The sequence below is a fragment of the Gavialis gangeticus genome, unplaced genomic scaffold, assembly GCF_001723915.1.
Source record: "Gavialis gangeticus isolate Ggan-Ray unplaced genomic scaffold, GavGan_comp1, whole genome shotgun sequence".
Taxonomy (NCBI): Eukaryota; Metazoa; Chordata; order Crocodylia; family Gavialidae; genus Gavialis; species Gavialis gangeticus.
Window position 1 is genome coordinate 66,449,829 of NW_017728993.1, and position 12,838 is coordinate 66,462,666.

The 12,838-nt window shown below is 41.0% G+C and overlaps 1 protein-coding gene across 4 annotated transcripts in view; it reads left to right on the forward strand.

Moving 5' to 3' along the window:
• The first annotated feature begins 1,119 nt into the window (after window positions 1-1,119).
• CUNH1orf112 (chromosome unknown C1orf112 homolog) overlaps window positions 1,120-12,838 on the forward strand; it is a 29,518-nt gene continuing 17,799 nt past the window's right edge. For 2 of the 4 annotated variants that reach the window (XM_019501900.1, XM_019501904.1), the window contains exons 1-9: window positions 1,120-1,870; window positions 4,046-4,134; window positions 5,827-5,931; window positions 7,115-7,255; window positions 8,255-8,417; window positions 8,893-8,977; window positions 9,061-9,199; window positions 9,701-9,781; window positions 11,713-11,777. In XM_019501900.1, coding sequence (XP_019357445.1) covers window positions 1,795-1,870; window positions 4,046-4,134; window positions 5,827-5,931; window positions 7,115-7,255; window positions 8,255-8,417; window positions 8,893-8,977; window positions 9,061-9,199; window positions 9,701-9,781; window positions 11,713-11,777 — 944 coding nt within the window. In that variant the 5' untranslated portion in view covers window positions 1,120-1,794. The remainder of the gene's footprint in view (window positions 1,871-4,045; window positions 4,135-5,826; window positions 5,932-7,114; window positions 7,256-8,254; window positions 8,418-8,892; window positions 8,978-9,060; window positions 9,200-9,700; window positions 9,782-11,712; window positions 11,778-12,838) is intronic. The other 2 variants (XM_019501902.1, XM_019501903.1) reach the window with 2 other exon arrangements.

The following is a 12,838-nucleotide window of genomic DNA, read 5'->3' on the forward strand; positions in this document are numbered from 1 at the left end:
CGGGGGGGGGGGGGGCAAACGAGGTTCTTTGGGTAGATATGATATCCTTTATTAGACCAACTAAATAGTTGGAAAAATTGTTCTTTGAAAGCTTTTGAGCACAAACACCCTTCAGACATAGACAGAGTCTGTCCGTGTGTGTGTCCATATCCTGTAGCGTGGCAAGGACTAGTACCCAGAAGTGTGTGTGCAGATGTGTTGGGATTCAGAAGCATCTGGGTGCTGGTCTGTTTCATGCCCAGAGCTCTGCGATAATCCGGGGACTCCACGGGGGTTGCAAGAACTCAGATCTTGGGTAGAAGAGCCCTGTGCTCTGTGCTGCTGCTGTTTGCTGCTGTGGTGCTGCGTGTGCTCAGGGCCATAGCAAGAGGCAAGGATTTCTTAGGGTGAGATCTTTTATTCGGCTAACTGTATAGTTGCAATAAAGTGAGATGAGATTTCCATTGTAAAACATCCCCCCCTGAGGTCTCTGATTATAGGAAGCTGGGCACAGCATAGGGGAGGGGCTGTGAGAAATCCCCAGGTGTAGCAGGTGCACCATTGGCAAAATAAACTAAGCTGAATACTGGGAGATCAGGGCCTATCAAAAGCGGGGATGGGGAAGGTCAGTCTCACCTTCCTCCTGTGGAAAGAATTCAGGAGTTGGATAAATTATATTGGGCCATGTGAAATTTTCCCTGCACATGGAGCCTCCTCACTCATCCCCACTACAACTTGTGCTTCAACCTGTGGGAACCTGCAGGTCATTACAGTCTCTGCTGAGATACAGATCACACAACACCCATGCACATATCGCCCGCTGCTTATAAATTTATCAGGGGAGGACAGCAGGGAATTGGGGATGCACTGTTTACCAGAGCAGCCCAGGGAGTAACCAGGAATAATGGGTGCAAACTAGTGAAGAGTAGGTTAGACATTAGGAGGAAATTTTTTACAATAAGGGTGGCCAGAGTCTGGAATGGGCTTCCAAGAGAGGTGGTGCTCTCACCTAACTTGGAGGTCTTCAAGAGGAGGCTTGATAGTCACCTGGCTGGGGCCATCTGACCTCAGTCCTCTTTCCTGCCAGGGGCAAGGGATCAGACATGTTCCATTGGGTCCCTTCTGACTCTATGAATAGTCAGTCCTTTTGTGCGTGTGTTGGTAGTCAGAAATATGTGGGTACTTATGAGTTCGGTGTCTCTGCAGCCCTGGTTCTGATGACCGTCCCCAAATAGTGTTTGAGAGACAAGAGAATAAGCACCCAAGAAGGAAAAGTGCACTGCAAAAGAAAGATCCTCGTTTTGGCACTGAGTTTATGAAGTAGAAGGGTGAATGTGATTTACAGTAAACAAGTGCACTGGCCGTCTGGTGATCTAGGTGCCAGATAGTAGGCAACCTCTCTAGTCTGAATATGGCAGGAACCAGGCATTCAGCATTCTAAGATAAATTTTACTCTGTACATGTGTGTGCGCATGCACGCGTGTACGGTTCATCTAGCAGTTAAAGTAACATTGGACAATTCCTTGGTCTGCATCCATGTATAAGTCATTATGTAGATCCCAAACTCCAAAGCGCCGAAGTGGTTACATATCTAACTATAAGAGTGATGCCACTGCTTTTGGACATGCCTTGAAATATTTGCAGGTTGGGTATAGTGATAAATTCTAGGATTAGATTGAACATTAATTTGTGTTTGAGGCAAGGATTTCTTAGGGTGACATCTCTTACTGAACCAACTATGTAGTTGGGGTAAAGTTAGACAAGCTTTTGAGCGCAAGACATTCTTTCTCAGGTCTCTGATCTGTATTTCAGAACATGTTTGAGTTCACTTTCTTTAACGCTTTTACTCTGTGTATCAAAGTTCTGATGACTGGACTGAGCATATTCGTAAGTAAGAGTTATGATGACTTTATTTAAAACTGTAGTGCTTGATCCCTATATGGCATTTTGTATTAAATTATTGTATTATAGCTTCCGTGTTAGAAATACTAGTTCTTTAGTATGTGTCTTTCTTGGTTTCTTAAGACAGCCTTCAACAATTACAATGCTGAATGAGTTTCCCAAAAATTAAAAGGCTAGATGAGTGTGTTTGAATATGTGTAAGGTTTTGTTTTTCCATTCTACTGTTGCTGATTTTTAGCTATTGATTTTACAGAAAAATGTTTTTCAACTGCTGTCTCATTTGTCCAGTGATCTCATACTATTGTTTTCTTTAAAAATGAATAGGTTATGATTACTCATGAAGTATTTTGTATGCATTGATAATTTCTGCTTGTAGGTTGTCAAGTGTAATTTCCTTTAACTGAGAGGTTACACAGAGCTGAGAGCAAAGCTTGGTGTATCATAAGGTCATTTTTAGGGGCTGTTTGTGTTTCAAGTCATTAATTCAGTCTTGTATCCTGAGGATAGCACTGCACTCCACTAACAGATTCTCTTGAGAAGGAAAAACTTCCTCTCATTCAAAGGCCTCTACAGTTTTGCATTGCTATTATGGTGGGGTTGGAATTTTCACAAGAAAACAGGTTTGAAGTTTTTAATGAAAATTGGCTTTAACTGTATTATAAGTCTGTGAAATCTGAACACTAGCCCTGGGCGAGTCACTTGCTTGCCATGATGTTTTTAGTAGTTTTACTGGTATTCATAGTGAAGAGGCTGAGCTTGTGCCAACCTGGATGATGAATGTGCAGTGATGTGATATGGTTTAAGTCTTCAGTGTTTTCTCTTACACTGGAGGTGAGCAAAATGGCAGATCCAGCTGGCAGCCGGATTCCATTTCCCAGTAGCCCCTGCCTGTGTGGCTCCTCACTGGTCTCCATGGAGACCTCAGGAGTGTGGGTCCCTGACAGTGTGGGGCTGTAGAACCGGGGCTGTGCCCTGGCCCCATACTCCTGGGGTTTCTATGAAGACCAGCCAGAGCCATATCAGGAGTTGCTCCAGGGCCAGTTAGGATCTTGCGGTGGTGACAACATGGGCCCCGGGCCATGGCAGAGCCATGATCTGCTACTTGCACACCCCCTGCCCACCTGCAGAACCTGCACTTGTTGCAGGGGTGTGCAGGCAGCAGATTGTGGCCCTGCTCTGTCACTACCTCAAGATCCTTGCGTCTCCCCAGCCTGCCCGCTTGTCCTGCTCCTGGTCACAGCCCCATCCCAGCTGCGCACTCTGCCCACAAGGATCCTGTCTCCAGTGCTGGCTACAGGGTAGATGGGCCGGGGTGCCTGGGCAGCAGGGCTGGGTCTGGCAGCAGCAGCCAGAAGGAGCTGCCACTGCAAGGGCTGTTGGGAAGTGGAGTCAGCTTATGGGCTGTCCTTTGCCCACCCCTGTCTTAGACAATGATTCTGTATACAGCTACATACGTGCTTAACCTTAGAACCGTCAGTGATCTGTAATAAAACTACTTAGTAAGTAAGTTAAGTACATAAGCCCTTGTATATGTGTTGGAATCTTTGTTATTGGTATCTAGATTTATTAAAGAATATGCACCTTAGAGTTCTTCAGTTTCACTGTCTACTTTCTAATATAATTGTTTTTCTTTACCTCTTTAATTGGTGAAACTGATGTCGAGCAATTAATTTCAAGGCTTTAGCAGCCTTAACTGACTAGGTCCTTTTAGGCCTCTGATAAGGTAAGGAGCCTTAATGATGAGGTATGAAAAGCTTATGGCAGGCAATTTGTACATACTGGGCATGTCTACATGTGCATTAATGTGCTGTAATTACAGCGCATTAAATTAGTAACTGTAATAACAGGTACTAACTTAATGTGCTGTAATTGGCGCTGTTGCATAGTAGTGCCAGCACACATCTTTTAGGTGACACTAATGTGCAATAGACTAATTCTAGTGCATTAGCATGGCTTGTGCCGTGATGCGCTAATGCAAAATAGAGTTAGTCTACTGCACTTCTAGTGTTTCATGTAGATGCATCCACTGAATATGATTGTATAGTTCTCAGTTTTCCCTTTAAACATTTCTGCATTTTTTGTGATAGGTAGATAACAATTTTGGTATGTTTGATCATTTTGTGGTATTCTTTTGTAAAAGTCTGTCAATATTTTTGTTTTACAGGGGTGTTAAGGATCCTGACTGACATGTTTCTACCTCATATTGACCTTTCAGAATTAGAGCAAACATTTTTCTCCAAAGTATTACCAAAGGTATGATGTCTTCTGTAGTGTAAGAAGTTTAACATTAATACTGTGGTAAAAACTTGATTGGAAACTAGTTAAAGTCTCCCTTTAACAGCTGTAGGAGTTTGTATCATAGAATTTTCCTCTTGGGATCAAATGCATTTGACACATTGCCTTCGTTCTAGAAAATGTGAATAATTTTCTGTTATGGCATCTACAGTGGTAAGAATGTTGCCCTTAGTTTCTTGAGAAGATTGAGCTCTTGGTATTTATCTTGTGGTATGTGTTCAGTAGCATTATTAATGTTAAAAATGTATTTTAATGTTTTGATTAATTTTTAATTAATCTATAAAATCTATCTTGAAAATCTTTGAATTTTATTAAAATAGCTGATAACAAATACAGTATTACATTTACATTAACAATTTATTACACCCCAGGGAATTATTCAAAATGCGCAGGAAAACTCAAAATTATGCAAAATGAATTACTTTTATTTGTTTATTTATTTATTTAACAAATTAAACTAAATATAACACTATTCAAACCTTCTTGAGAAATATATGTAGGTGCTTTGTATGGTTGGGGGTGGGTGTAGGGAGGATTTGTGAAAAGATGTGGGGGGTATGGGTGTGGTGTTTGAGGGGGTTGTAAAGAGGTGTTTGGGGGTGGGTATGGGTGCCCCCTCTCCACTGTACATTGCGCTTTCCCCCCTCATGGTGCACAGCCCCTGCCACTGGCGCCTCAGCAGCAGCAGATGGAGCCCCCGGCAGCGCTTGCCTCTGGTTGAGTCCCAGGGGCTGTACTTGCTGGCATGGAACTGGCGCAGCCTGTTGGCATGCACATTCAAACTAGATCAGGCTGGCTCCTGTTGGTGTGCACATTCAAACTAGATCAGGCTGGCTCCGTGCCAGCATGTGCAGCTCATGGCATTCCAGGCGGGAGCTGTATGCCATCTGGCTGGGTGGGCTCTGTGCCTTCATGTGCAACTTCCCGCTGGAGTGCCGGAAGTCTTGTGTGGAGCCATGGAGCTGGCCTGACGGCACACAGCTCCTGGTCCATGCGCCATTAGGCTGAGCTGGTCGGCTCCATGTCTGTGGGTGGGACTTGTAACACGTGGAGGAATGCAGGAGCTGGCTTGGCTTAATCCACCGCTAAACACTTAAAATATTTAAATGCTTCAAGGACAAGTGTTAGAGAGACAAATTTGAATTTTGGAGCTATGCCATTATGAAGCTGGGAAAAGTTGAAAAGAGTAATTTTTTTTTCTAGAGTAAAATGCCACTTTTTTAATGTAACTGGCCTTCAAAATCATCCAATTTGAACCAGGCTTTTTTTAAAAAAAAATTATCTTAGGATAGCATATACAATCTTTAATATTTATAAGTAAATTAATGTTGATATTTTTATTAAATTTGTGGCTGGGACAGCAGTGTGTTTGACAAGTCACTTGGGCAAGTCAGTTGTGTGTAATAACACAGAATATGTGGTATCTGATTTCATCTTAAATAGAGGCAGTCTGGAGAAACCAGCAGTTTCACTGTGCAGTGTTCCATGTTTGTACTAAGGGGATACAAAGTCCTTCACTCAAAAAAAAAAAAAAAAAAATGCGGATATACAATGACCTGTACTTTTAGTGCCTCCCTCTCTATTAATATATATATGTATAACTGTGTGTGTGTGTGTGTGTATAAAATTTCATTTGCTTTGTTCTGACAGGCTATTCAATTATTTGATGATTTGATGCATGAATTAGCCAAGCAGGCAAAAGGATTAACAAGCCAGAATGCAGAATTACGCACAGTACTAAGGAATATTTTACAGGTAAGTACTGAAATGATCTGTTAGAAGAATGGTTGTGTGATGGTTTTTACCAAAAATATGCAAAGGTTTTTTGGAATGCTTATGTCAGCAACAGCTGAAAGGAAATCTCTGTTTTGGGTTTGTCCTAATGCAGCTAGTTTGACTCTGTGAAACAATAGGAACAGTACTCAGATATTTCTATTGATAAAAGCTTATTTCAGAGAGGAAGCTTTCATATTTTCCTGGAGTGGGCAAACCGAACGTTGCGCAAGGTGGCTGTGCATTCAGTTGACTTGTTTGGGAAGGAGACTGGACTGATGAGAAGAAAAGGGGGAAAATGCTTGACCGGGGTGGGCAAAATGTGGAAAAGGTTGGGAAACACTGCTGTAGCCCATCCTGTAGCTTCCCCTGCCAGCCCCTTTGCACCGGGAAGAGGCTGGCACCTGGCCCCAAGCCTGTGGCAGGCAATGGCAGGGAGCCGCCCCCGTCCCTACCTCCCAGACAAGCTGCCCAAGGATCCATCCCATGCCCTCCCCCGGGTGGGCAGCCCCTGCCCCAGCTCCATTCCCTCCCTCACTGTGGGGATCTTGGTCTGCTACCACCATGCCCCTACCCTCCTACAGGCTGTGAGCTGCTCGTCAAGCTGCTGGGCTGCATTCCTAGCTGCCTACATGCTGATTGATGATAAAAAAAAAAAAAAAGCAGATTGATGATAATGTTAATTTTCCTTTTATCAATGCTGATCCTATGTGGACCATTGTATTGGTGCACCTCTAGTCCCAGTGCTATCATTTGGCAAAACAGGTTGTTGTCTAGGAAAGTTTATACCTCTCTGCACCAGTTAATCTGCAAAATGCCACCCTGTCCTACCTTCTGCATTACTGATAGTCTGAATCTTGAAATAATAACTGATAAACAGCAAGTCATACACATTTTACAATTCTCATGAAGAGAGAATAAAACCTGTCAAAGGCTGTGGCATAAAACTGCTGCTGTTTTCAACAAAGCTTAATTTATTTTTATGCCCCCCCTAATACTTTTCTATCTGCCAGTATTGTAAAATTCAGTGAATAATGCAGCCAAATGCAGAAGGAAAGAGCTGGGGGGGTTTTGGTTTACATCTGCTTTTTCAACCATCTGCTGCAGTGTGCTTCCTCAGTTGGTGCCTCCGTAGACTTTTGTTGTTGTACAATCTCACCTTCAGACCCTGGTGCAGCTGTTGGGAACTCTGACCAGTTGTGTACGGCATGTCTGTACTCTTGAGGAGTCTGTGCCCCTAGAGAGTATCCGTACCCTTCCCTCTTCCATTCTCTACGTGATCAAGAACATGTTCGTGCACTGCAAGGTAGGGGTCTGTCTTAGAAAGAGAAAAATGATCTATAACTGAAAGAGTTAAAAAAAATCTTTTAAGAGATACTATATTAAAAATGTTTCTGTGACTTTTCAAGTCTTTTTAAACATGAAACCAACTATGCTCACTTCCCAAAAACAAACATCAGCGCTGCACACTCAGCCTGAGTTCTGGGAATCAAGTTGAGTTATTTCAGTCTCTTGCATCATTCTTTGTATATAGTTTCTTCTAAAGCAATTAAGCCATCTCTGGCACCTGTGTGACCTTTTTCTTCTGTGGATTGGCAGAAATGAGTGATTTACGAAGATGTGAAGAGAATTGAATTTATAATTCAGTGCAAATTTCAGGCCAGAATTATATCTGAGATTTATGTATCTGATGTTATATGAAAAATAATGTGCACCAGCATTAGACTTGCATCTTTATGTAGAATGAAACTTGTGCTTGAAATTTTTCCCTTAAGCAGTATGTATAATGTAAGACTATCACAAGTCTGTAATAACTTCAGTTTCATCCTTAAGGTAGGCTTCATTGTTTTCTACAGTCTTTAACTATTTTTGTAGCAATATTGCATTGTGAGCCCTTTGTTTAAGGACTCCTCTAGTAAGCAGTATCTCTGAAGAGACATTTTCAAGTACTGGAAAACATACGGGATATTATTTATGTGTCATGAAGTACATTTTTAGCTTTTGCTGGAAATCTGATTTTTGGAGTCGCGTTTAGAGGCTGCTCCAAAGCATGCTAGAAAGACATTTACTAGACTTTGGATTAGGCCTTAGGTGCGGTGGGGATTTGTTTGGTGAATAGTAACTACGGATAGATTTTAAATTCTACAGATCTTGCTGGCCTTATGAGTTGAAGTGGTTATTGAAAGGCCTTGGTTCTGCTTCCAAAGAAGTTTATTATAAAATGTCTATTGACTTTAGCAGCAGCAAGACCAAACTTTGATTCCCAAACATTTTCTAATTCGTTCTCATCACCCATTTCCTACAGAACAGTGAATCAGTGTACAGTGGGTGCCTGCATTTGATATCTGACCTTCTCCAGTCTCTGTTTAAGGATACCTATTGTCTTCAAAAACAGCTTATGGAACTGCTTGATATGATCTCTATGGAATCTGCTACCACAGAAGACAGTGTTGTAAATATGGTGTCAGGTGTGTATATGAAATTGTCAGTTCCACCCAGCTCCCTCTTCTCTACAGACAGGGGGCCTGAGCCTACAAGATGCAGAAATGCAAAACTCTAGAACTCTTGGTTCAGAGATGATACCTTTTATTATACAAGATGCAGAGCACTTTCTGACTGGTATTGAATGTCCTTGACTTGTGTTGCCCTCTGTTGGAGCTTAAGGTGCCCAGCAATTCAAAGGCTGTGAGTGATGTACATTAGAGCATTTTATACTTCCTCCTGAAACTCAGTTACGTATGAGATGGGTTGAGCTGTTGACATGATGTGTATCCCTCCCTACCTGCTCATTAAATGTTTTTCCTGGATTGGTGAAAGTGTTTAACTTTGTGAAGTTCAGTAAGTTGTGCCAGTTGTGATTTTGCCTCAGGGGAGTAGACTAGATCTTAAGTCTACATGTTCATGTTTAACTTGCTGTTTGCATTCACTTACTGTTCCCTCTAGTGATCCACACTGTACTGGAGATCTGTTCTGTCATTTCCAATATGGACCATGCTCTTCATGCCAACACATGGAAGTTCATAATCAAGTATGTTTTAAGGCTTTGAATTGTCACTTGATGACTTACTTTTGACAGTTATGTATCTGATCCTATTCCTGTCTATGTATTAGGCAAAGCCTCAAGCATCATTCCTTACTGCAGAACCATTTGAAACACACTGACATCCTCAATAGCCTGTGCAAGGACACCCTCTTCTCTTTCCATTCCAGTTTGCAACTTGCTGAACAAATGAAGCTTTCAGAGGTGCAGGTGAATGAAATATGATCTGAAATTGCCCTAGGGCTTGAGAAGTTCAGAGTTGGGTTAAAAAACATTGCAGAAAGCTACATTGGATGCATTTTCTATGCAGTGGTGTTGATTACCAACATATTTATATAGCAGGTACTTCATATGGCTGATGTGGTTTGCAGGAGAGCTACTTGGAATATGAGGCTAATAACATTGGATAGCACTCAGGATGCTTTAGGCAGGCACTACAAATAACTCCTCTACAACGCTATGCCATGAATTTTGCCTGCTTTGCATACTGAGAGTTCCATAAAGCTGGTCAAAAGATAACAGCTAGTATGTGGAGATTCCCATAAAATAGTTCTGAGAAGGGTGTCAGATATTCCTATTTTTGCTGTGTTTGTACAGAATCCAGGCTTCCTTCTAAAGAAAATACAGTTTCAAATTCTTTTAGCCATTTATCAACATTCTTTGATGCTTTTTTATTCTGTTATGTTTCACTACTACTTTTCTTTTGGATAGGAGGACATAGACTACAAGTTGTTCCAGAGGACAGTCAAACTGTGTAGATTCTTTGCTAATTCCCTTGTACACTACACCAAGGTATGATCTATTTATTTGGATTCTACTTGAATGTAAAATTAAGGCTGTACTATGTAAATAAAAATATTGATTGCATATTTTACCATCTAATATTATACCATGCCTTAGAGTCTGCCCTGAATTAAGTCATGGTAACATCTTCCTTGAAAATGTAAACAGTTCACTCTGTTGCTGATTTTTTTCCCCTAATAATTGAAATGCATTCATATTCCCTTTTTCAGCTTCCCAGGGCTGGTGTTTGGTTATAGATGATTGGCTGTTTCCAGTGTAAAGTTCACAGCTGCAGGAAGCAGTTCCACCCAGGAGATTGGTGATTTTATTAGAGCCTTTAATAGCTCTTACATTACCTTCAGCTGAGCTTGTTGGCTTGCTGAGTAGCCATTATGAGCTTTTTATCATGGGGAAAAGCATTTTAACACTATAAACAGCATGACCTATTGGACTATATGTCTGAGAATAAGGGGCTTCTGCATTCTGGTTCCACCCTGACAGTGACTGTGGCCTTGGTCAAGCCACTTAACTGTTGTGTTTTTGTTTCCTCAACCAGAAAATGAAAATACTGATTTGTATATGAAAGTGAAGGGTGTGGAGACTAGTGACCTACAGAGTTTTGATTTATTTGGATAGTTACACTTTGTGACACTTACCTAGACATTGGCAACTATGCATTATCCCCAGCACTAGTTGGGCTTCTCTTCTGCAGCAGGAGATTGAGGAAATACCTAAAGTTTCCAACTCCCCTCAATATATTTTCTTTAAACAGTTGGGTAATTGAGTATGGTGTAGCCAGTATAAAACCCTTCTATAAACCCTTCCACAAACCCTGTCTAGCACCATGCAGCAGTGTAATGTGAGAGAGAGGCATCTCTTGCCTGTGGAGTGGCTTAATGAAATTTGTTTTGTAGGCCTTTCTGAAAGTGTTTTAAGTTATCTCTGGCCATGCAAGTGTTCTGGAGTTTACATTTAAACAAGACAAAATCCTCCCCTCAAATCAAATTGAAGTAGAAATACCCCTCAAAACTTCAGAGAAAATTGATCTTTCCAATCAAAGAAAAACCCAAATTCTGCTGGGATTTTCTACAAGATTATATAGTTTACTAAGACCTAATAACCATATCACCTTTCTGCTTGCTTGTAATTTCTTTCCAATGTCCTTTCCTTTCTGTATCTCCTGTTCCCTACACACACCTTATTTTTTCCTTTGATATTGCTGTTTAACTTTTTCGGGGCCATTTAAGCAACATACTAAATTGCAGTAACAATCACAAAATTGATAGTTTAGTTTGTACAAAGGTTGTCTGCTATAGAGTGGCAAATACCTTTTTGTTTGTGGCACAGAATGAGTGTCCTCATAATAGGATAAAATAGTATTGGACTATGCAAGGAAGTCACTTTTGTGTGGATCTGTAATTTTTAACTTATTAAAAGGAAGTTTAAGAAAACAAACATAAATTTAGCTGCCTAAAAGAACCCAATGTAGTTCTATGGTAGGAATACTTTGTCATATGTTGATGTACTTTGTGCTCTCTTTGCATTTATAGTCAGATTCTACTTCACCTATTAGGCATATAAATGGACCTAGGTACATAAATGCAATCTACATTTGTAACAATCCATCATTTAGCTCATATGATTGAGTCACAGAAAAGCAGCACGGAGGAGGAAGGCCCACCTACCTTTTATATCAACAGTTTTTCAGAGACTCAAACAGGGTGAATAGTCCTACTTAGACACCCAAGTCCAGGTACACACTTAAAAAGTTGTCTATCCAGTTGTTTGGATAGTGGTTTTTAAAAATTGTAGTCTTCTGTGATGCAACCTAAACTTTTTGCAATAAAATGGTTTACAAATAAATAAGTGAAAGTACAAGGAAGATGCATTTAAACTGTATATTTTGTATTGAAAATAATACTCAGGGTTGACTTTTGCAGGAATTTATTCCCTTCCTCTCTGGTTCTTGCTGTCAGTTACACCAGCTGTATCTTCAGATATATAGGTAAGTGAAGCACAAATAGCAGCTGATTCATTACATCCCTGTATCAAATCTGGAAGTACCTGAATTGGTTATGGAAGCTGCAGAGTTTTTAAGTCTCTAAAAATAAAAGATTTCAGCAAGTGTTTGCTTCTAGGTGGTTGTTCTCTTTTCTGGTCTATAGAGGTCAGACAAACTTGTCCAGATAGTTCCATGTGGACACTGGGATCTGCCCAGGTTGGTCCATTTGGAGGAATGAGTCCCCAGCAATGGACTTTCCTGCAGCTCCTTATTTCTGCAATGAAATAATTAGCCAAAGAGTTTAAACACTTTAAGTGCAAAAAAAATCACCATTGATATACTGTATTATGGCTAAATTAAAGCCTATTAAGTCTCACAAATAGGGTTGCTGTCCCACAATAATTCTACTTCCGCACTGTTTGGTGTTTGTCAGAGTTTGTCACTGGATAATAGGACATGTTGTAGAACATGTGCACAAGTTATAATGTGAAAATAAACCACTTTTATTTTCCTCAGAGATAATTTTATGAAATTGTCCTTGCTTTGAGATCAAGCTTAAGAACATTGAGCCTGTAGAGGTTCTAATTGGGAGTTATCAAGGGCTTCAAAATAAGTATTCTTTTTTAAATCCTTTCTTAAGCTGTAGTACTGTTTGTTATACAGTCTCATGAAATTAGGTCATGCTGGTTAGTAGGCCTGTGCGAAGTGGCTAGTATTCGGTTTGGATTCAGCTGATTCAGGAGACAGTGATTTGAGTGGGTGATTTGAATCACTGTCTCAAATCAGTTCGGTCGAATCTGATTCAGACAGGCCCCATCCCACGCCCACTCTCCCAGCCCTATCAATGGCTGTCCTGCCCATCCCCAGCGTCCCAACTCTTTAAAAGAAAAAAAAAAAAGCCCTGCAGTTACCGGCTTCTGCCAGGCAGGAGGTGATCCCCGTTGCACCCCACTGCTCCACGCTGGATGGGTGGGGGCTCTGCCCCGAGTCCCCAGAATCCCTGACAGCCACTGCAGCAGCCATTGAATGTGGGGCTTCTTTTTTTTTTTTTTTTTTTTTTTTTT